General features: G+C 39.7%; 1 protein-coding gene across 1 annotated transcript in view; it reads left to right on the forward strand.

Annotated features, from left to right (window-relative positions):
* The window catches only part of NKAIN3 (sodium/potassium transporting ATPase interacting 3), a 650,331-nt gene that overhangs the window by 402,604 nt on the left and 221,827 nt on the right, over positions 1-25,900 (forward strand). Inside the window, exon 6 of the mRNA XM_073632827.1 lies at positions 11,123-11,320. Within this exon, the coding sequence (XP_073488928.1) occupies positions 11,123-11,320 (198 nt within the window). The remainder of the gene's footprint in view (positions 1-11,122; positions 11,321-25,900) is intronic.

The following is a 25,900-nucleotide window of genomic DNA, read 5'->3' on the forward strand; positions in this document are numbered from 1 at the left end:
CAATCAATATACGCCTATTGCGATTTTTTTTTTAATCAAAAATATGTAGAAGAATACATATTGACCTGAACTGATGAATTTGTTTTTTTTTGTATATTTTTTTAGATATGTATTATAGCAGAAAGTAAAAAAAAAATGTTTTTTTTGTTTATAGCGCAAAAATTTAAAACCAAATTTTAAATACCACCAAAAGAAAGCTCTATTTGTGAAAAAAAGGAGATAAATTTTGTTTGGGTACAACGTCGCACGACCGTGCAATTGTCAGTTAAAGCGACACAGTGTCGTATAGCAAACAATGGCCTGGTCATTAAGGGGGCAAATCCTTCCGGGGCTGAAGTAGTTAAGATAACAAAAGCACATCTGGGTGCAATACTCACCTCTTCTCTGGCACTGTCCCTCAGAATAATTCCCTTCCATCACTAGATTTCTTTACTTTCCCAGGCTGTGTCAGCCAGTGTCAGGCTGTGTCAGCCAGTGTCATTCAACCTTGAAATGTTAAAACATTCTGTAAGTGCAGGGCATCATGGATTTAGCCACTGAGCACCCTGCACACACTGTAAAAGTGCAGCATTATTGAGGACCGCCGGTCAGCAGAAAATACAGCGAGGGAGGGGGATTTTGAAGGGAGCACTGAGGGGCCAAAGTTTTTTTTTTTTTTACTTTTTTAGTACATATGTATTTTGTTGTTTGCACATATTGCCTGGTCTTTGCTGTGTTAGTAAATAAGCCTGTTTGTGCTTAAAGAGGTTTAAAACTGTTGACATTTATGAGTGTCTGAAATAAAAAACATCTACTTTGCACATCAGTTTCAATTTTGAATTAGAAAAATATCAGTTGGAGAATAAAAATTTGAATTTGATTTATTGCTCAAGGTAATGGCAACAAACAATTGGACAAATAGGATGCACTAAAACGGAACTTTGCCCATAACAACTTGATAAAAAATTATGTTCTTTAGCAAGGAACAATTATTCCACATTAATAATTATACTACCAAAATTAATATGTGCTGTAAATTGCCTTCAGCGTTGCTCCTGTTTCTTCTTGCTGGAGGCTGCCATTTTGCTGAAGTCCAGATCCCCTGAGCAGCAGTAAATCATAAAGCAGAACTAAACCCATCGATTTAACAGTTTAAAAAAACAATGATATTCCTGGAATGCTGGGATTGCTAACTGTTACATTTGCTTGTGCTCTCAACCAAACTCTCAAACCATAAAATGGCTGGTGTTCTAACTGATCGCATGTGCAGCACCATGCAGATCAAACAGAAGCAGCTTCCTTGGTTGTAAAGGATAGGAGGGACTACGAGGAGGGACTACCACACAAACAAGTTGCTGTGTTGCCAGGACCGGTAAGCCACTGCAGTATGTGTTCTTTAGCGCTGCTGGCCAATCAGTAAGGAGACTGCCCTATTTGCCTAGCATCTCCTAAATTGCTCACTGCAAGCAGTTTAACCGCTTGCCAACCAGCCGCCGTCATTATACTGTGGCAGGTCGGCACAATCCTGTGAGCCGTCGTAGCTATACGTCGGCTCCTTTAAGTGGGATAGCAGGCTCGTGCTCACGCGCCCGCTGCACTGTGGGGGTGCCGATGCTCATGGCCGACGGTCGTGATGACTGCCGGCCACGAGCAATTGCGGGCTCGAGAGGCAGAACAGGGACGTGTGTGTGTAAACACACAAATCTCTGTTCAGTTCTGTGAGGAGAGAGAGATTGTGAGTCCCTAATAGCTAGGAACCACAATCTGTCATCCCCTCTAGTCAGTCCCCACCCCCGTAAAGTTAGAACACACAGTCAGGGAACACAATTAACCCCTTGATCGCCCCTAGTGTTAACCCATTCCCTGCCAGTGACATTTATACAGTAAAAGAGTAATATAGCACTGATCGCTGTATAAATGTCAATCTGCCCAAAAATGTTTCAAAAGTGTCCGATGTGCCCGCCATAATGTCGCAGTCATGATAAAAATTGCAGATCGCTACCATTACTGGTAAAAAAAAAAAAAAATGTATTAAAATTAGATAAATCTATCCCCTATTTTGTAGACGCTATAACTTTTGCGCAAACCAGTCAATATACGCTTATTGTGATTTTTATTACCGAAAATATGTAGAAGAATATATATCGGCCTAAACTGAGAAAAAATTTAGCTTTCTTTTTTTTAAAAATTGGGATGTCCCCCTGCTGTGTCTTCGGGCTCTGCCTCCTCCGAAGCCTCTCTGTGCCAGGCTCCATTCAAAACGGGGGCGGAGCCTGGCGGCAAATTAAAAAGAAAGTAAGAATCATAACACATACAGTACTGTAATCTTACACATCCCTTTTGTCCTCAGTGCTTTGTCCAATGCCTTGCATGCAGTTTTATATTATAAATACTGTTCTTTCTGCCTGGAAACTTGAGATTGTCCATAGCAACCAAAAAGTGTCCCTTTACGTCAAAAGTGGCTTTAGACCAGCTAGAAAACAGCGATAGTAAATTAGAACACTTGCAGAGCGATAGTGAATCGTGGGGGAAATTTATTTTATTATTATTATATTATTATTTTTTTAATTATTTATATTTATTTATTATATTATAATTGATGTTTTTGTGTTTCAAACTTCATCATACCCGGGATATCTACTAGACTCTTGGTGGACAGATTTAAGTGTCTTATTGTTAAGAATTACAGGCCTACAATATAAAACGCCAAATTTCCATGCAAAATAATTGTACCGCTTTCAGCACCTAAAATCCGAAATAATCATATCGCCAGGGAGGTTAAAGAGATGGTAACACAAGCACCCCCATACAGATAAGATTGCCAACAAGGCACCATGTAATTTATCGCCATGTCCAGTGGTACCCCGTTCAGGAACATGCACTGTACACCCACCCACACTTAGGGGTGTAGTGCATAGTGCATTTGAGGGTACTTTTTTGATCACTCGTGCAGAGAGTGATGGTGAGAATTTTTTAATTATCGTTGACATTTTCACTGTTAATGCTGTTCTTTATTAATGCTATGTATCAAGAAGCTTTAGTATTATCATGGTCTAGGTTAACTGCCATATCATAGCCCAGTTTTAACATCAGTTACTTTACTGCAATTTAACAGAATCTTTACTTGTTTAATATTTTTGGTGCATTGTTATTTACTTTGCCCTTTTTTTTTTACAACATATTTGTTTAATCTGCAATAGCAATAGCCTGGTGTTTTTTTCCCGTAGGCCAATATAGTTGGTAATATTCTAAATGCCAATCAGGACTGCCTGTCAGCTTTTCAGGCGGACCTGATTGGACCATCCATAGCTCTCTATGGAGTAGCAGATGTCAGAGAACATGTGTCTGCTGACACCTGCCAGCATCCGACCCGATCCTGTCCGCTAAAAAAAGACGGATGGGGATCCATTCCCCTTCTATCTGGCGGATCGGACTGGATGACAGCTGGATGGAAACGGACAGGCTGTCCATTTCCATCCGACCGCCCCATAGAGACCAGCGGGCTGTGTCTGTGCCTGCTCTGCATAGCAGAGCAGACACAGACCTGTCATCTGCCTGCTCAGCGGGGATCAGCGGAGAGAACCCCCGATAAGCAGGCTGATCCGCTTGACAGGGTCCGCCCAGTCTGAAAGGGGCCTTAGGCTGGTGTTAAAGCTTGGTGAGATTAGTCTATCATGCAGGTCACTAAATAAACTGGTAAGCAAGGAAAATGTAAAGCAAACCATAGTAAGCCAACTTCCTCACTTAATTTCATCTAGACCCATTTATCTACTCAGATGACTGAGTTCCTCCTAGGGTTTGTTTTTTGCCTAAACCGTACCTACTGAAAAATATTGTAACTCCAGTAGCATAGCATAACATAACTAATGCATCCACATCGGACCATTTATTTCCGAGTTTTCATGATAACATTAGCTTTGGGGATATCTCCATGTCAATAATGGTCCTATTCTTCTCTCTATTGATTGTAATATTCCTCTGATGGTTTAGGTGAACTTCCTACTACAGTTTACCACTGTCTAGACTATGGAAATTGTCTTTCGGCTCTCATGAGAGTTCTTAGCACTTGCTTCATTGCAAAGGTGACTGGCCTTAAAGGGGCACCAGAACTTTTCACAAATACATAAGTAAGCACACCAAACTCAAACAAAATGTACAGATTGAACGATATATACCAATATACATACAAATATGTGCCAATGACACATACATAAAGTATAGAAGCAGCAGAAATTGACATGCAAAGTGCAACAATATATTTAAATACTGTAAAAAATAAAAAAATAAAAATACTGTGAAATGCAATCAAAACCATATCACAAATAGCCTATAGATATGCTGACATAATCTCAGCTGAGGAAAGGATCCGCCAATCAGAGCTCTGATCCTGCTTTTCTGCAAACATCACTTGACAAAATGACTAGGCTTATAGTCACATGAACAGAACAGGAGAATTGATGGTTGGGTATACGTCTTCTTTAATTGCTGATTGCAGTACAATAGACAGTAACAATTATCAGTATTAATTCTATGTTGGAATTTATTCTTCCAAGATACAATTACAGTATATATAAACAGCACATACGTTATATGTATACCTTTAAAACTTGTGTGTGGAGAATCTATCGTTAAAAAAAAAATTCTATCTCACACAGCTAAAATGCAATATACAATACAAATATTGGATATGTCTAGGTTTTAGTGTCATGTAAGAATGCGTTGCTTGTCAATGTCTGCAGTAACTGATGACATTATAACTATTAGAAGAACTCATGCTGATTTTCTATCAAACACAGAAGGTAGATAAAGGGAATGACAGTAATGACAAATAAACCAGATTCATGAGATTATTCTAACACAGAGAAGGAACACTGAAGTCAGAAGCCTTCAATACCTATAATTTCCTACAATAAATATAGTACATAATTAATTTCACATGTGGGCTATACATAGTATACATAGTAGGTTTTACAAAGAGTGTGTATAGGTGTGCGTGTGTATATTTTACTCTCTCTCTCTCTCTCTCTCTCTCTCTCTCTCTCCCTCTCTCTCTCTATATATATACATATATATATATATATATATATATATATATATATATATATATATATATATATATATATATATATATATTGTCAAATATATTGGGACACCTGCCTTTACACGCACATGAACTTTAATGGCATCCAAGTCATAGCTAGTAGGGTTCAATATTGAGTTGGCCCATCCTTTGCAGCTATAACAGCTTCAACTCTTCTGGGAATGCTGTCCACAAGGTTTAGGAGTGTGTCTATGGGAATGCTTGACCATTCTTCCAGAAGCACATTTGTGAGGTCATGCACTGATGGGGACAAGAAGGCCTGGCTTGCATTCTCCGCTCTAATTCATCCCAAACTCGCTCATCCATGTCTTTATGGACCTTGCTTTGTGGACTGGTGGAGGGGGGATTATGGTGTGGGGTTGTTTTTCAGGGGTTGGGCTTGACCCCTTAGTTCCAGTGAAGGGAACTCTTAAGGCGTCAGCATACCAAGACATTTTGGACAATTTCATGCTTCCAACTTTGTGGGAACAGTTTGGGGAAAGCCCCTTCCTGTTCCAAAATGACTGTGCAAGATTGCACAAAGCAAGGTCCATAACGACATGGATGAGCAGGTTTGGGGTGGAGGAACTTGACTGGCCTGCACAGAGTCCTGACCTCAACCCGTCAGAACACCTTTGGAATGAATTAGACCGGAGAATGCAAGCCAGGCCTTCTCGTCCACATCAGTGCCTGACCTCAAAAATGTGCTTCTGGAAGAATGGTCAAACACCTTTGGGATGAATTTGAGCGGAGACTGCGAGCCAGGTGTTCTCGTCCAACATCAGTGCTTGACCTCACAAATGTGCTTCTGGAAGAGTGGGTCTCATAGACACATTCCTAAACCTTGTAGGCAGCCTTCCCAGAAGAATTGAAGCTGTTATAGCTGTAAAGGGTGGGCCACCTCAATATTGAACCCTACGGACCAAGAATGGGGGTTCCGTTAAAGTTCATGTGCATGTAAAGGCAGGCGTCCCAATACTTTTCACAATATATATATTCTATATATATATTTAATCTATAAAGATAGATATACACAGGGATGTTTTTCTCAGAAAATAGGTGCTGGAATTCAACCACGACCCCCCAAAGCCCCTCCCCCACACACACACCCTCAAACCGCATCAAATATTGGGTGTAGAGGGTCAAATTTCAATAACAGTAGGAGGGTTTTAAAGGGGCATTACATACAGAGTGCAGAGTTCAGGGATGCATTACGTACATGGTGCAGATCTCAGGGGTGCACTGCATACAGAGTGCAGAGTTCAGGGGTGCACTACACATAGAGAGCAGACCCCAAATGCACCCATCTTCTCCCCCACTCCTTAAAAGCTCCACCATCTTTCACATGTTTTACTTTTGTTGCTGTTTTACCCTGAAGTACCCATCTGGCTCTAGTATCTTCCCACACACTGTAGGTGGCTCTGCCTGTCTCACTTGCAGGGAGATCATCTAGTGGGGGGTGTTGGCATCTACACTGCACCCCAGGCACCTGCATCTCCCTCGTCCTCATCCTGCGCTAAGTGGGAGCCACTCAGGAGATCAGATCTGTAGGAGCCGTTGGGAGTCAAGCTGTCACTTGTAAACACAGAAGCAGTGATAGTGGTGATCAGGGTGCAGAGGGTCTGAGCCAGAGGTGGTGGAATGGAGTTCCACCAGTTTCCACCTGAGAAAACGCCATTTATAAACACACTGTAAGGGGGACAGGCTCACGTGGTGGGGGCAGTAGAAATAACATGCATTAACATGGACATCCAGGAAGATCCATGTAGGTTTTGTCCTGTCCTTTTTTCAGCAAGGCAGTAAACACACACAACTTAATGCAGGAGCGCTTTGTAAAGTCCACAGTATAAACAAATCAAAAATCTACTTGTCTGTGCCGCTAACAAAACTTATGTCAGTTTCTTACTAACAGAGTATGCAATAATGGGCTCCCCAAGACAAACAGGCAGAATATATACCTTTTGAGCATTCTGTCAGCAGTTAGCCTTTTCACCTAGCAGCAGGATCTTACAGCAGAGGAGAGAGAGAGAACTCCGCTAGTATAAGCCATCTCAGATATCAAATGGCCTGGGGACAGCTGGCTAATTAGTGAGATGTGGCTAACAGGTAAACCAAGGAACAAGGATGTAGGACTTGAGGTTTTATCACACCCAAACCTCTACAAAGCCTCCGGGCTCCAGGACCCAGCCCAGAACTTAAAAGAGTGGTTCTAAAGCCTTAAAGTGTTACATCTTAATGCATTCTATGCATTAAGGTGAAAAACCTTTTGTTCTGCAGCTCCCCCCAGATCCCCCTTTTTCTTACCTGAACCCGGTTCGATTCAGCAATATGCACGAGTTAATCGAATCCTTTGACACGGGTGCGGGGGGTGTGACTTAGGATCAAGCACACATGGGTACCCACATGGAAAGCAGCTTTCCGTGGGGGCTCCCAATGCAGAGGAGGGGCCTGGAGCACCAGCAGGGGACCCCAGATGAAAAGGATTGAGGCTGTTCTGTGCAAAAGCATTGCACAGAGCAGGTAAGTATAACATGTTTATTATTTTTATACAAAAACAAAAAGCTTTAGAACCACTTTAAGCTCAGAGGAAATAACAAAGTTTGTTTCTTTCCTAGCATACACAAACCTGAAGCCCTCACCATATGTAGGTTAGAAACCTTGGTATACAACATCCACAATCCAGCCAACCAGTGCTGGTATGAAAACATTATTTTTTTTTAACAGTTTAATCTACCTTGCTCGTTCAAGTTTTTACACACTTAAATTATCTATCAATTAGGTGAAACATGTAAAAGCATTTTTCTGTGCTGTGTTCTGCCCCAATTGAACTTATAGTCAAGTTCTACAAGTTGAATAGTTCAAACTTCTTCCTCCCCAGTCCTGCCTGCATACAGATTTCACAGATTACCGTATATACTCAAGTATAAGCCGACCCGAATATAAGCCGAGGTACCTCATTTTACCACAAAAAACTGGGAATTGACTCGAGTATAAGCCTAGGGTGAGAAATGCGCAGCTACTGTAAGTGGAAAAGAGGGTCAATAATGCCCATTTGCAGCCTCACTGTGCCCATTTGCATGCCTCACTGTGCCCATTTGCAGCCATAGGTCCCCCGAACTTCAATTTCGGTAGTTAAGGGTTCCTAGATGCCCCCTAGCTGCAAAGGGTCCTGAAATGACATTGCTGCAGATGGACACAGTTGACCGATTTTGGGGCCCCATATCTCGGGGCTACTTGGTGCTAGGAACTAGAAAATTTGGTGTGCAAACCCAGTGGAACTAGCACAACGAGCTAGGACCAAGTGGCCCCAAGATACCGGGCCCCAAAATCGGTTCGGAAAATGTCAAGCACTTTTTTTGCAGCAGAGAATGACATTTTATGAACCGACATTGGGGCCCCATATCTCGGGGTCACTTGGTGCTAGGAACCCCTTCTTTGGATATGTTGTAGTGCTAGTTCCACTGGGTTTGCTCACCAAATTTAGGTTTCTAACATAAAGCGGCCCCGAGATACGGGGCCCCACAGTTGGTTTGGAAAATGTCATTCTCTGCTGCAGAAAAGTGCTTGACTCGAGTATAAGCCGAGGGGGGGGGGCATTTTCAGCACATAAAAATGTGCTGAAAAACTCGGCTTATACTCGAGTATATATGGTAGTTGCTTCAATAGTTTGAAATCAGCAGCTCTGATTAAAGCAGAACTTTACACAAAAGGGGAGGTACTGCTTGTTTGCATCTTCCCCCCTCCATTGCCATATTTAGCACTTTTTGGGGGGGAGCGGGTACCTGGTTTTGACAAGTAACCGATCAGACTTCCAGGTCGGCTGGGGTACGAAAATCACTGAATCTCTGGACAGGTAAGTGTTCTTATATTAAAAGTCAGCAGCTACAGTTTTTGTAGCTGCTTACTTTTTAATTTTTTGGGGGGAGACTCTTTAAAGTTAATACCTGGTAATCCTGGTAATACCTGGTAATCCTGCTGTGAAGGTCCCTATTCGAACACTTTTTTTTATTGCTTAACAACTGTCTCCCAATTGTGCTTTTGCATTGTCACCCTGCCACACATTCCCTTGATGGAGACTACAAGTGGCTATTGCGACACACATTTCTCAGGCATTGCTGACCACTGTGACTATCAAGAGGCGGTCCAGAGCAACGAAGTGCAAGCAGACACAGGAGCAAGTGTATGTAGAAAGGAATAGGCTATAGGAAGCTGGATGAGATCAGCAATGCCGTGTTGCAAAAAAATCAGTTTGTCATCAGTTTAGGGTTTTAGATCTAAGAGGCAGTTCGGAGATTATGGTTTTGCCCATTAGGTTTTTGTTGTTCTTTGGAAGCATTTATATGGGCACTACCCTACAAATACAAATTTGAAATAATTTTTATGTTAATGATTTCTAGAAGTGTGAACAACTAGCAAAAAGTTTATGATCCTTCCAATAACCATTCTAACATATTATAATATTATTTACATTGGGCCTTCATTGTTATAGCGCCTTGTGAGATTGTTGCTTCAATTTCCTATTAACTTTTGTGCAGATTTCTTCGAGATACATTCCTGTAAATGATAATAAATTCATGTGGTAATAGATTTCTTGATGGCATTTTAGAATCCTATACAAAGGTTTCCAAGAAGTTAAAGTGAAGGCATGCTCTTGCTTCTTCATCAGATTGATTTTGAAGCATGCATTTATTGATCTGCGGCTCAGCTTTTATCAGCACATAGAATACCAGTGATGTTATTTTGATAAATCAGATGCTAGAGGTCAAGTGTGCAGGGTAACAGTTTTGATATAGTCAGCCTGAAGTCAACTAATTTTACTGAGAATAACATTATGAGCAATAATTATATTTTCAGAATGGTTGCTAATGCTGTATATGCAACTAATTCAAATCTTCCTTCCCATCTTTGTAGAATGATGATGTAATGTTCTGCCTTCATTGAAAATTGCCAAGAAAAGGAGATCTCTAATTGGCAGTTTGAATTACGAATTACAGTATTAGGGAATTATAGTGTATTATTGTGCTCTGCACATCTCTTTTTTCTTTTTTTTTTTTACACTGCGCCAAAAATGTAGAGGCTGATCTGCTCGCAGCATAAAGATTTACTGTTGCTCAGGGGTTCTGAGCTTCAGCAAAATGGCAGCCTCCGGAAAATAGCAACAAGAACAACGCTGGACACAATTTACAGCACACACTAATTTTGGTAGCATAATTAGTAATGTGGAATGTGTGTTCCTTGCTAAAGAACATTATTTTTTATCAAGTTGCTATGGGTAAAGTTTCACTTTAAGTTCTTAACTAAACCTTGCCCCTACATCTAAACCTTACCACTCCTCTATTCTATGATAATGACTATTAGAGCTGTATTTTTCAATTCTTTATGCACTTTCTTTAATTACTTTTTAATGACATCCAATTTGTGTTTTCCAGTCTGTTATTGTAAAACTTGTTTCTGTCCCTTTTAAAAGTTAAGGTAAACCCATTACAGTTTACATTAAATTAATTGCCTTACAGCAGGTGATATAAGGTGCCTGAGCTTAAAGGAGATGTAAAGGCAGAAGAGAAGGTTATTTTATCTTAATGCATTCTATGAGCTTTTTCTCTCTCCAGCAATGTCCATGATCCCCTCAGCCATCCAGTACACTCCTCCTGATTGGCTGAGACAGAGCAGCGGCACTATTGGCTCCCGCGGCTGTCAATCAAAGTCAATCAGCCAATCAGGGGAGAGAGGGGGCGGGGACAGGTTGGGGGTCCATGTCCGAATGGATACACGGAGATATGACTCGGCTTGGGTGACAACCTCTAACAAGCTGCTGGCTGAGGGGCACTCAAAGGTGGGAGGAGCTGGGAGCAGCAAAGAGGAACCCGAGAAGAGGAGGATCTGGGCTGCTCTGTGCAAAACCATCTGCACAGAGGAGATAAGTATAACATGATATGTAAAATGTAGCACTTTGTAAATCTGCCTATCACATAAGGAAAAAAAATTAAAAATGTTTAAAAATGTTAACTTTGCATCAGAACATAGCTGACTCATTCCTATTCCTTCTCTGAATTCTTTCTATAGGAGACAGATCTTATGACATTCAATATCTCCATCCATCGTTCATGGTGGAGAGAACATGGGCCTGGTTGCATAAGAAGGGTAGTGCCTCCCCCAGCCAACAGAGACCTTGGAGACCACTCGTTTATCTCGGTAACAGGATGCATCATTGAATTTCAGTTCATAGAGGTCATCCACAGTGCTTTTCAAATACTTCTTTCTGTAAGTCACTCACTTTTAAACTAACAAATTATTTTGTAAAGATACTGGTTAATTCTTGTAGCACTTCCTGCGAAAAGTTGAGCTGATATGCCTTTTTCCTTTAATTTAGAACAATATTATAACAATGATTAGAGATGTTATAGGCAGAGAACATAGTCACATACTTTTAATATACCATCTAGGCACTGGCTAACAATTGAGGTCTGAGTTGCACTTTTTTATTTTTTAAATTGTGTAATTTTATTCTCTACAAATTCAATGTAAAATGCGATAAAAGAGTTATACCTAAAGTCACCTCTTGCATTAGTTATAGTTTTTAGTGATGTACAACAGCCTTGTCTTTTAGGGTTGCAACAGATGAAAGGGTTATTTCTCAGCAGCATTGTTTTGAGTGTTGATGTTGTTGTTGCGCAAAATGACAAAAAATATTAGCGGTGATTTATACCCTTGTATATCTTCCTGTTTCAGTGTGTATACAATCCTTCCATAGTCGTGCATGTCAAACCTATGCTGTTATGCTTTCTGAATACAGCTAGCTTTGTTCCCAGAGCTGTTTACAGAAATCATACATCTAGCACCACTATCATTAGGTATCGGTCGAGTAACTAGGAAAATAGCCTGGCATCACCCTGATCCCTGTCCCCTGACTTCAAAAAACTCAGCAGTCATGACCAAACAGCATCTGAACTGTGTATAATGCTGGCAGCACCTACCATAAATTAATTTACACTTAAATAATTCCATCTTCACATGCCTCAAACGTGGTTAGAACAGTAATTGTCTTATTGCTAGACTATTACAGGCCTATTACTGCCTGTCTGTGGCTATGAGCATCAGTCCTGGTGTGTCTAACTCCCTCTTCCCAAATGGCAGATTCAGGGAAGTGAGAATTTAACCTCTGTAGCTCATAAAGTGTTTGTTTGGTCCATGCTTCTTGCTTTGTATCCGAGATGTGTTTTCCTCTGGAAATCAACTGTTCTATGCCAGCTGGAGCTGGAGATATGCAAGTAATCTGTTTTCAGTATTAAAATTCATGTAGTCATAGGGTTCTCTCGTTTGTAATGAATAAAATGGTGTCCAAGTTGAGACTCCCTTGATTTCCAAAGACTGATAATTCATGGATATATTTAACGTCTATGCAGTTGTTGGTTTCCATTAATCACAAAATATATTTTACTTATAGGTTTCTGATCATAGAACATTGTTTCCTGTTTATTAATATCTATGAAGCAGTCCTGTTGATGCGTAGTACCTGAAACTCTTGAAAGTCTCCTTGTCAAAAGAAGTTTATTGAGTATACAATGTTATAAAGATACATAAAGTAAGTTTACAAGGATCTATAAAGTAAGCTCATTGTTTTACAGTAGGGTTTATATAGGTAAATATCATGAAATTTCAAATATTAAACATTGGGTTCACGTAAACCTAAATTAAAGATATATATCATTTCCTTAGTTACTTTTGTAGGTATTTAAATGATTTATACCTACTATACATATTGTTTACAAGTAGAGTGTATATAGGTCAAATAAATTCTGATAATAAGCTTTAATCGTAAGGTGGAGAAAAGGAAAGAGAAAGAAGAAAAAGGGTTGAAAGGTAGAGGTATGGTCCACAAGGTTGTCCCGCTCGTCAGTTTATTATTCTTTTTAGTTCTCTTTGAAGCCTTAGAATGGGTGTCTCTGTAAGTCATTTAATCTGTTACCATGGCAACAGGACAGAGTCATTGAAGTTTGACAGGAACTGTTGTTTTATCCAAGGATGCCAAAGTTTTTCAAATTTTGGAATTTGATTTTGATCGATGGCTACCATCTTAGCATGGGACATTGTATTATTCATTCTGTGAATTGTTTCTGCTAGTACCAATGTAGGAGATTTCCATGCCTTGGCCACTGTTTGTTTTGCAGCCGTTATTAGTTGGATCATAAGTTTGAATTGAGAGAGTGTTAACCATTCCGGTTTTAGATTAAGTAGAGTTAAATATGGATCTGGTTGTATTATTTTTTTAAATATTTTAGATGCAATCACGAAGACTTCCTTCCAGAAGGTTTGGATTACTGGGCACGTCCACCATATGTGTAAATATGTGCCTATTTCTGGGCATCCTCGAAAACAAAGAGCTGAGGTATTAGGTGAATATTTTGCCACTCTAGCGGGTACAAGGTACCAGCGAGTTAGGACTTTATAATTTGTTTCCAGTGCTAAGATGTTGAGTGAAGATGACTTAGATGTGAGCCATATGTTAGACCAGTCCGTGTCTTCTAAAGTTCGTCCCAGGTCCTCCTCCCACCTCTGAACGTAAGAGGGTCTATTAAGATTTGCTACTCCATATAATTGATTATAAAGTGATGAAATTGTACCTTTAGCAAATGGATCTTTTGTACAGATTGATTCAAAAATGGATAATTGGGATAATGGTGTATCCCCCTTTAGGAATGGTGTATAGAAATTTTTGATTTGGAGATATCTAAATATCTCAGAGTTTGGTAGATCATATTTTTCTCTAAGCGATGGGAATGAAAGGAATGATTTAGATGCTATGAAGTCATTTAGTGTCTGAATGCCTGATGTTGTCCAAGCTTTAAAAGAATTTGGGTAGATCCATGCCGGATAAAAGGCCGGATTTCTGATAAAAGAAAGGAGAGGATTGTGTGGAGATTGTAACTGATATTTGGTTTTTAGTTTATCCCAGAGAGATAAGAAGTGTTTAGTTATGGGATTATGAATTTTAAAGCGGTCTTTAGGATCAAGCCATAATAAATTTGATATTAATAGAGGGTCATTTTCTGAAGCCTCTATAAATACCCATAATGGGATTTCCTGTTTTGCATGGTATTTGGACAGACTGGCCAAATGTGCTGCTCTGTAGTAGTTAGTAAAATTAGGGTATCCCAGGCCTCCTTTATTTTTGGGAAGATGTAGTGTGTGTATAGGTATACGTGGTTTAGAAGAGCCCCATATAAACGAAGTTGCTCTTTTTTGTACTATTCTCAAAAAATAGGAAGGAACTGGAATAGGGAGGACTCTGAATAGATAAAGCAATTTGGGTAGAACAGTCATTTTGATTGCATTAATCTTCCCCATCCAGGATAAAGGAAGTTGCGACCATTGTTTTATTAGATTTGTGATCTGTCTTAATACAGGAGGATAATTGGTTGAGAATAAGTCAGAATGGGATGCTGTTAAATAAATTCCAAGATATGGGATTGATTTTTCTGCCCATGTGAATGGGAGTGCAGCCCTAGCCGGGATCAATTCCATGTTTGTGAGTGAAATATTAAGCACTAGGCATTTCTTAGGATTAATCATAAGGCCGGATAGGGCTGCAAATCCATCAAGAGCTGGTATTAAGTTAGGACCAGAGACCTGTGGTGATGATAGAAAAAGTAATATATCGTCTGCAAATATACATAATTTGTGTGTAATACCTCCTACTTCAATGCCAGTTATAGTTTGGTTTGTTCTGATGTATTGGGCCATGGGTTCGAGTATAAGGGCAAATAATAAGGGAGATAATGGGCAACCCTGTCGGGTACCTCTTTCGATATTAAAGGCTTCAGATTTGTATCCAGCATATTTTATATAGGCTTTGGGTTTATTATATAATGCTTTGATCCATGTTAAAAAGTGGGGTCCAAAACCCCATTTTTGTAATGAATATTGCATATATTGCCAGGATACTGTGTCAAATGCCCTCTTAATATCGAGAGATAGAAAACATAAAGGGATTTTCCGTTTTTTAGCAATATGTGCCAATAACACTGCCCTGCGTATATTATCGCCTGCCTGTCTATTTGGCATGAAGCCTACTTGATCTCTATGTATTAATTTTCCTATAATGCTATTGAGGCGTTTTGCTATTATTTTTGCTAATAATTTAATATCGAGGTTTAACAGAGAGATAGGCCGATAATTCACACAGGAAGTATCATCAGAAAGGGGTTTTGGGATCATACAAACAATTGCCATTAGTGTTTCTTGCCGAAAAGAATGTCCATCTAGAAGTTTGTTAAAAGTTTCAGTGAGAATGGGAGAGAGTATTTCTGAGAATGTTTTATAGTATAAAGCCGAGTAGCCGTCTGGGCCTGGTCTTTTGTTAAGTTTTAGGTCTTTTATGGCGTTAGCAACTTCATCTATAGTTATAGGCTCATCCAAACTGCTTTTTTGATTCTGAGATAACTCAGGTAAGGTTATTTTTGAGAAGAAGGATTCAGCCTCTGTAGGATTAAATTCATTGTTTGTCTTGTATAAAGTTGCGAGATGTGAGTGAAATTTATGGACTATTTTAACTGGATTACAAGTGTAAACATTTTTTGATAATTTCAAACGTATTGGTTTGAAAGATTTGTTAGTTGAATTTAATGCCCGAGCCAAATATGTACCTGGTTTGTTTGTATTCATGTAGAAATTGTGTTTGGAGCGTTTGAGGGATTTATCAACTGACTCAGTGAGAAATAGATCGTATTCCAATCTAGATTTTTCCAGATGAGATTTTGTACTCTGAGATGGATTATCTTGAAATGATATGTAGGCTGCATTAAAATTGAGTTCTAGTTTTTTTGCTAGATTTTTGCGTTCCCGTTTAAATAGTGCCATTTGTCTTTGTATTGTACCACGCAAGACAGGCTTATGAGCTTCCCACAGTGTTATTGGGGAGATGTCTGTTGTATTATTAATTGATATGTATTCCTTTAAAGCTTGTTCAATGGCCATCTGATGTAGTGGGTGTTTGAGCATTATGTCCGGTAAGTACCACGTTGGGTCATGCGCTTTTGGAATGGCTGAGGCTATAGTAGTGTATACTGCATTATGGTCAGACCACGGAATCGGAATTATATCTGATGCAATAATTTCTGGTATCATTCCTATTGTTAGAAAAATATGATCTATTCTGGTGAAGGTTTGATGAGGGTGCGAGAAATAAGTGAATTTCTTTTTCATTGGGTTACTTTCTCTCCATGAATCTACCAGATTGTATTTGGAAAGAAGTTGAGAAAAAGGTAATCTAGAGGTTATTTTGGATGGTGTAAAAGGTGATTTATCTAGAAATGGGAGGAGGACCTGGTTCGAATCCCCACACATTATCACTGTTCCTATTTTGTGTGTATTAATCACTTGTAATATATGTGAGAGGAATGGTGTAGGTTGTTTGTTAGGAGCGTAGTAGGAAATCACCGTGATTGCTGTATCCATTATATAACCCATGAGTATCAGGTATCTACCTTCTGGGTCTTTAATTTCTGATGATAAGGTGAATGGTGTGGATCGGTGAAATGCAATTAGAGTTCCCCTTTGCTTGGTACAGGCAGAAGCCGTGTAAATTTGTTGATAAAAAGGAGAAATATATTTTGGAGTAGAATCTTTGGTGAAGTGTGTTTCTTGGAGGCATACTATGTGAGCCTTCTTGTTATGGAAAGTACGGAAGGCTTTGGTCCTTTTTTGAGGGACATTTATTCCCTGAACATTCAGGGAAAGTATATTCAGTGGTGCCATGGCAATAGATCAAATAGTTTTGACTTACTTTTTGTTATGCAGAGCTGACTGCGCAGATCAACCTGTGTGGACTGAAGAGATGAATAGATAGAAAAGAAACCAGTGAATTCTGGAGTAAAGAGTAAACAAAAAACATATGAGATTAGATGATACATTGTATAAATTATTTTTTGCAAGTAATCACAATTTACCCGTGAAAGAGAATAAATATCTCTATCAGGGGAATAAGTGCCTTCGTCACACTCCCACATAATATGGTTGGGAGAATGAGGAGGGCTACTCTTGAAAGTCTCAACAACATGTCAAAATTTTCCTAAATATTTAATAGTGTATATGTCAGTAGCACCTGTTTGTAGCATTTAATATTTGTACTACTAAATACACAAATCAATGTTCAAGGTTGCTCTTCTGTAGAGTTTAGCCTGTGGCAATGGCTGTGTGTTGTTGAAATGATCTCATGATAAAGTTTGGGATTGCACACACGTAAGGCTGTGCTCCAATCTTTCTCCCAAGGCTACAGTCAATGTTCCTTTCAATTTATATTATATGTCATGACCATATCAGTCACTGTACTGCTTTCTGTGTTATTTTTATAAGATGGAAACCAAAATGCTTCTGAAAGCTGTAAAACACAGCGGGACCCTTAGTTTACACCTTTCAAGGAGCTATTGCACATTTTGAGCAGTTGAAAAATGCAGGAAAAGGTTGAAAATTAATCAGCATCTATGAACATTTTTATAAATGAAGAAAACAAAGCAGAATTGTAGTGTTCTGACACCATGCATACCATGTATTGCACAACATATGTTTGCAGAATTGTTACAATGTTTGGGGATGTGGTTTCTGGTTAGCATGGGCAGAAAAAACACTGGAATTAAACTGCTTTACTAAAGACTACTCAACACAAAAAAAAGATCAAACTGCACGCACAGGGGAAATAAGAAGGCATTATTGAGCCACAGTGAAGAGAAGGTCTCCCTAATGACCGCACATCCATGCCACCCCTGAGATCAGTGTGAATGACAACCTCAGCCTGGATTCCGACCAGGCTATGCCCCAACACATTTTGATCCACCCCTCGGAGCTAAGTCATGGGGATTATTGAGCCACAGCAGCCACACATGTAACAGTTTGTGCTGACAAAAAAAAACTGCTTAACCCCACCCCTTCTTAAATAATTTAAAATGAGTACTATAGTGTACTACAACATGAAAATTATAGTAAGCCCTTCCCAGAGCATGAAATGACCTATAAACTGGACCAGGATAGTGCCATCAATATACTTGTGAACCCAGGTTCTTGCTAGGTTCCCTAATTCTGCAACTGCAATTTCTCCAAAATCTGCACTGCCTCCAACTATTTTGAAAGAAGTTATTTTCTCTTGGTCAGCAGATTTGCATCTATTCATCTACTGCTCGGTAATGTGTTGTATGGTCCTCTCCTCTGACTAAGGGCAGACTTCCTGACACCAGTGCTGGAGATCATCCGGTGCCCAGGGCAAATATGCCAAATCCCCCTCCCCCCACCCCCCTTCATTATGTGCAAGCTTATGAGGAGGAGGGGGAGAGAGAGCACAGCCCGCACCTCCTCCCGGCTCTCTCCTCTGGACCTTGCCGATTCCAGCGCTGGGCTTACAGAAGTAGTGATGCCACTGTCTCTACTCCTGTCAGCCTTATAGTAGAAGGTACTTACGGCGCCCGCATTGCTACAATACATGCTGCGCCCAGGGCAGCCGTCCCTTCTGCCCACCTCTTTTCCCGGCTCTGCCTGAAACATTATACATACCTGCTTATGTCCAAGATACAGGATCTCTGAGAAAAGACTGACCCTGCTTAAAGCAGACTTGGCATGAAAATGCAAGGCCTGCTTATTAGGTAGCACCCTCCCTTTTAAAAAATGCTAATCAAAATATGATCATGCATAGTATATTGTCATAAAAGGTCTGCTTTAATAGGTGTGGCAGCAAATTAGGTGCCTAAACAACTTAAAGCTCAACTCTATAGTTTTTTCTGGAACTGGACTTTAGCCACTTAAGGACCACCTACCCACTACTGCAGACGGGCGGCCTGCACAGGCAGAGCGACATACTGTAGGCTGCTGCCTGTTTTCGGGTTTAGGGAACCCCCCGTCGATACCTGCTGTGATTGTACATAGCAGGAGTCTGTCAGCAGGTCCTGGCCAATGATTCATGGCCAGTACCTGCTGATTGCCTGTGTCCGATCACAGCCAAGAGCCCTGTGTTGACAATCAACACAGCGCTCTGTACAGAGGGAATGATATCTCTGTTTTTTAAGCAAAGCAGGGATAAGAAACAAAGAGGTCTTTAGTAAAAAGCAGCACACATTACACATTGTTAGGCACACATTTAACCCCTTGATTGCCCTAGATGTTAACCCCTTCCCAGCCAGTGTCATTAGTGACAGTGTATAATATTATCACTGATCACAGTGATAGTGTTACTGGTGATGTCAGTGGCAATTATTGATCTCTTCCCCCCCCACGTCAGTTAATGTCAGATTGCCTGCCACACTGTAGCTGATCACCGCCATTAGTAGTATAAAAAAGCATTTCAATTTATAAACCATAGTTTGTAGACGCTATAACTTTCACGAAAACCAATCAATATACACTTATTCAATTTTTTTTTTACCAAAGACATGCAGCAGAATACATTTTGGCAATTTTTTTTTCAAATTTTTTTTTTTCGTTTTTGTTTAGATATTAAAAATTTAAAACCCAGTGGTGATCAAATACCATCAAAAGAAAGCTTTGCTTGTGTGTAAAAAAACAATTATATAAATGTTGTTTGGATACAGTGTTGCATGACCACACAATTAGCAGTTAAAGTAGTGCAGTGCTTAATAGCAAAAAATGGCCTCATCATAAATTGGGGTAAAACCTTCCTGAGCTGAGATGGTTAAAGAGTAATTCCAGGCATAAATATTTTATACTTAGTTACATTGGTCTAGCTTGCATTCTATAAATCAATGAAAATCATTCTCTGATTGGAGGAGAGACAGGGCAATGGTGTCATGCTCTCCACCTTGTCTTTTCAGATAAGAAAAATTGACCACTCTCATGCGTCCCACTCTGGACGGGGGATTGGCTATGTCTGATTGTCACAAATAGTACATAACCGCGTAATTGGGGACAGAGCATTGGGGGCTCTGTCCAGGTACCTACAACCCGTCCACAGTGTTGGAAGCTGCCCTCTTGGGGTCTTTGGAAGCACTGCAGTCCCCACAATATCGTGGACCCAGGGCACCTTACCCTTTAACCCACTCTGTGATTACCACTGCACTACTACCACTACTACACTTAGCACAGTTGTTTCCCAGCATACCCCTTTGTGGAATAATCCCTCTCTTTCTAATTTTTTACACCATACCCGACTCCCAAGGTTGGACCAAATTCAAATTCAAATATATCTCACATATTGTTAACAATCGTACCCTGATGCCCTTTCCTCAGCTTTGATCTACATATAAATTGATGAATTGATTCTAAGAATAGCGAAGCTAGATAAACCTGCATCAAAGTTATATAAGCATCTTCTGATGATATCCCTTCTGGACCTATCCTTCCTCAGGCAAAAATGGTCGGCGAATATACCTGAGATAGATGACGAGGATTGATAGGATATGTGGAACTCACCTTTTAAGCAGCTTGTCTCCATTAAAGATAAACTCATTCAATTCAAGATCTTACACAGGACTTAGGTCATGCCCCACCATCTACATAAGCTTAAGGCAACGATTTCTTCAGCCTTTTGGAGATGTGATCATCCAATAGGAGACTATTGGCATGTCTTTTGGACATGTCCCGATAATGCATGTTATTGGAGTGATATAGTTTCTGTCATCAATACAGTAGCAAGTACTTCCATCATTCCATCCCCCAGGATATGCTTGTTGACGATCTTGATCCTACTATAGTGGGGAGAACTCATCTTAGATTACTGCTTTTTTACACCAGGAAGGCAATTACTTTATGTTGGAAGAAACCCTCTCATGCCTCAGTCCAATACTGGGAAGAGTTAGTCGATGCTACTTTACCCCTATACAGGTACACATACGCCCACAGAGACTGCTTGCAGAAATTTGATAAAGTGTGGAGGAGTTGGTTGAATAGTGACTCGACTGCTTAGACGCCTAATCTTGTATATTGGATGTTTATTCTACCTTTTTGCCTCAATATTTCAAACAATTGGGGACAGCCTTTGGGGCCCAATTGCATCTTTGGGTGTTCCTGGTTGAGTGACCCATTTCATGGGCTAGTTCTGTTATCTCTACTGTTAAAGCATAACTCCACTTTTGTTAAGAAAAAAACACACACCCCCCTGAACACCCCCCTCTGGGTGATCTATGTACATTGCAAGGATTATAACAACCTTTGTTGCAGATTGTTGAGCCAATCACACAAGCAGGAAAAGATGTTTCTGGGGAGTGGTCAGTACACATTCTGTGTACAGAACAACTCCATGTAGCCATATTGTAATGCATTCTCAGAAAATTACAGTGGCTGCAGATTGAAAATTTTTAATAACATTCAATTACAATATGATTAGTGTCGCAATTATATGTGCTATATTATTTTTCTTTATTTGCTATTTTTTTTCCCCACGGAAGCGGAGTTACTCTTTAACTGTTATCTCTACACGTTGCAAGCCGAACACACTGTTTCGGAATGCTCTTGTTGGTTGCTCCGCCTAACAGTGCTACTTTTGCTTTTGTTTTTTTGTTTTTTCAATGGGTATTGTGTGCCCTTTGGTTTTGTTCTAGATTGGTCAGTACACCCCTGTGTGGGCTGTGCTGCCATAGGATTCTGTACCATTTCTAAAACCTTCAATAATCAGAAATTTAAAAAAAAGACACTCAAAGCTGACTTGGCAGGGCATGACTAGACATACCCTACAACCCTACAGGGTACTAAAGATAAGCCCACATTAAGCCAGAAACACACTCTCGAATAATGCTGTGACAGGAGAGTGGTGGGCCAGAAAACTGCTGTATGATTTTTTTTACCTAAGCAATAAAAAATAAAATAAAATAAATACTAAGAAAATTCTCAGTCAAGTGAGGAAAAACAGTTGTTTTCAAACACACCCTGGTAAACACAAAATCCTTGACAACCCATTCTTATTTAGAGCCCTGTAGCACTTTGTGTTCTTTGAATATTTTACCAAGAAGCCTGTGGAGCCCTAAGAACGCCAGGGCACAGGTGAGTTTTTACTTTGGGCTATTGCTTGACTTCAATCAGCCTCATTTAAATATACCCTGACACTCTCAGTCAACAATCTATAATTGGTACACATTTGCTCCCTTATTTGCCATTTGTCATTATATTTGAATATAAATAGCCTTCCAAGCATAATTTTAAAGCAGCTACGAAGATTAGTGACATTCTAAAGGCTCGTATACACTATAAGAAAATCGGGTGAACATATTTGTCCTAGGAACTTTCGTACGATTTTTGTATAGTGTGTGCAAGACTTTCGCCAGCCGATTCCGACTTTTCGTACGAAAATTCTAGAAGGGACAAACTCCAAAATGTTTCTCATACAGGAACAGAACAAACGATTTTCATTTAATGTGTACCATTTTCGTATGATTTTCATACAAGAGAAATCTGAAAAGATAGATGTACATGATCAGAAACAATAAACAACAAAAAAGAGCCTTTGTCGTACGAGAAGTTCCGTACAAATTTTCATTCATTGGTTCCGATTTGCTGTGAAACAACGAGGAAAATCAGACGATCGTTCGTTGTCTTACTGTGTGTACCCCACTTTAAGCTTAGTTTACACTTGCGGCTGGAGACAGTAAAAAATAGGCTCAAACAATAAGGTTCAGCCCTTTACCCCGTAAACATTGCAAAAGTGTTCCAGCAAAAAACACACATATACAGCTTTCTAATTGTCCATCAAATAAACAAGCCCCATCCATTAAATAAACAATAAAGTCCCATCCACCAGTATGAATAAGTGTTCTTAACACAAATGGGTCTTTCTGCACTTCTTATTTTGACAGTGTTATACCCCACATGTGCACTCACCACAATATTATGACCCCCCCTGACAAACGGGAAGGTCATAAACGCTTAATCCAAAGACTCAGATACAGTGTGCTCTCCAAATAGTAATCCATCAACAGACCTGCTTCTTCTCCAGCAATGCTGCTAATTACTATGAGGAATCTCACTCAGGGCTCCGATACCCATGACCCTCCGCCATCCTCAGGATGGTGTCACCCCCTCTGCAGGTGTCACCCGGATACGGGCTGCATCCCCCCGCACCCCCATAGTGATGCCACTGATTCAAACCTCCTATTCTCTGATGTTTGGTCACATATTTTCTGCAAGGGCTGCTATTGCCACGGTCAATGTTTTTCCTGCCGATAGACATTAGTTAGCTTTTTTTCCAAGCAATATACACAGCTGGCTAGAGTTCACACCTGCTGAAGTATTTTTAACATTTTCATAGCTCTTGCTGTAAAGAAGCCTTTCAGTGTGTAGAGGTTTTACCTGTTTTCCTTCATTTGCCAACTTGTATTTTACAGTGACATTAAAGGGTACAACTTTGTGCCAGTTTCCCTTTATAGGCAATATGGCATTCAAGAGCATTATTTGGACTGTTTTTATTTTAATAACCATCCTATTGGAAGTGACATAAAGTAAGGTTCTTTTTTGGTTCATTGAGGTCCTTCTTCGGAAAAGCAGAACTTAAAACCCTCTACTTCTTCCCAAACTAAGTGCCAATACTTTCAAAAACAGCTGTGTTCATGAGAGGTGGGACCTGATGAGGTTGATGGGTATCTTGTGGTAGAAACTTTCCTGGCTAAAGTTCAGTCCAACTTTGTGCCTGCAAATAAAGTATTTAATGGAGTCTTGATAAAGCTGCAAAAATAAAAATGCTGACCAGTCAGAGATGCTTTCTAGAGCATCTAATTATAGTAATTCTGATTCCTTTCTAGTTCTCCTGCAGGTTCTCTCTGCAGCTCTCCTATAATCTATCACCGCAAGATCAGCAGCAACATGTTTTTAAGCAATCTGTAGAGAAAAGTCCAAAGGATCATGGGGTGCAGCGTTGCTAGAATGCTGTTTGATCTCACTTCACTGCTGTTCGTTATCCCAATCACTGTCCAAGGAGCTTCTTCCTCTCTGCGGGTACCAGATACAGTCAGGGATACCATTAAGTCTACTTGATATACTAAGGAGAACTGAGGTCTTGTTCATAGGTCCATTCTTCATACTTATTATGCATACACACGCGTGTATATACAGTATATATATATATATATATATATATATATATATATATATATATAATATTTTTTATTTATTTATTTATTTATTTTGCCTAAGGACTCGTTACCTTGCTTTGCTTAAATCCAGTTACAAGAATGTGTTATCTGTAAAACGAAATTGGCAAATTTGCAAACAATTGATCATGAATTTATATCTCCATTCGAAACTTAAAAGAATCAGCTGTGGAAGAAGACCAGCATGTTGAGCAAGCAATGACCATCATTTTTATTACAAAAGAATGGGTACCCCTAAATGGACTTTAAAGGCATTAATATCTACACAACAAAAATAAGTTAGGAGATATACTAGAAATGTTGCAAAAAATATATTTATTATACAAAACACATCATTGTAAAAACAAGGTCACTGGAGACCGAAATATGAATTGGAATGTATAAAAATCTGTGTGATGGGAACACCAAAATGACAGCGCACAGTCACCCAACGCGTTTCAATTACATTCTTTCTTCAGGGGTGTTCTTCAAAAACACACAACTGTGCTTCTATGGTGTTGTTAAAATATACAGTATGAGTAAACATGAAATATATATGAATCCGTAAACAGAATCAATATTTATATGATAGATACACTTACATGTGCTGTAATGGTGTCTCAGAAAAAACATTCTATAATAAAAAAACAAACAGAGAAAGAGGATTGTGCGTTATAAAAAACGATCCTATTCACCACGCCGAGGTAAATGCCTCTAGATTGAACATATATCAGGAAGACAAAGATAGCGGCCTCTCCTCTCCCCACACAGAAAACCACCCAGGATAAGACAGTCAGGAGCACTGAGGCCAGCAAATTGGAGGTCAGCCTCATTTTTATTACTTTCAAGCAGAAAGGTTCACAATATGCAGCTTACAATCCCCACCAACTGTCATTTGTATCATTATTTCATTATGTTTGGCTTTGAATTATATGCAGCAGTCATGTCTCCACTGCTGCAGTATTTCAACAGGGGCCCTGTGTACAGTCTGAAATTGCTGTCCTAAAAGGCATGGTTTACTCATTTGCAACTGAAAATATAGAAATACAGAAAATGAAGATGTCTATGCACCTCTATTGCTTTGTGCTTAAAATGTTTGTTACCCCAAAAACTTCATATTCCTGATATGTGTCTGCTGTACCATGTACTTGTATGAGGAAGTATCCTGTTCTCTTTGTATTGCTAGTCTCTCTGCTTTCCTATTAAAAACTGACCACACTAAGCAGGAGAACACAGCGTGGTCAGTTCTCTAGCTATGCTGGGAGCTCAGCCTGCTCTCCTTCGATACGCAGACTTGTCCTGACATGCCCCCGCTGCACAGCCATTCACTGGGAAGCTCAGTGTGCTGCTGCTTCTCCTCCCCCAGCTCTTATACAACTGAGAACACAGTGAATGTGATCACTTAGAAATGAAGGGGAAAAAGGTATTTATAATGTATTTTTATATCTATATAAAAATGTTTTGCCTTTCATTTCTATTTTAAACTGAATGGGTTGTTTTACAAGGTGGTTGTTTTCAATGACTTTAAAGTGGGAGTCCGGCGACCAATCTTTTTTTTTTTTTTTTTTTTAGGTCATTGAGACACTTTGCTAATCCCAAAATAATACTCACAGTTTGGATGTAATATTTCTGCCTCTGTCTGTTTTCGTACTGAAGAATAACTTAAAAAATGTGATGCTGGCTGTTTCCATCTTGCTTGTGGGCATGTGAAGCCCACAAGCATTGAATTCCTGGATGCAGTGAATGCTGTTCATTCACAGCTTGTTCACGCGCATGATCATTGTCTTGC

The sequence above is a fragment of the Aquarana catesbeiana genome, linkage group LG05, assembly GCF_042186555.1.
Source record: "Aquarana catesbeiana isolate 2022-GZ linkage group LG05, ASM4218655v1, whole genome shotgun sequence".
NCBI lineage: Eukaryota > Metazoa > Chordata > Amphibia > Anura > Ranidae > Aquarana > Aquarana catesbeiana.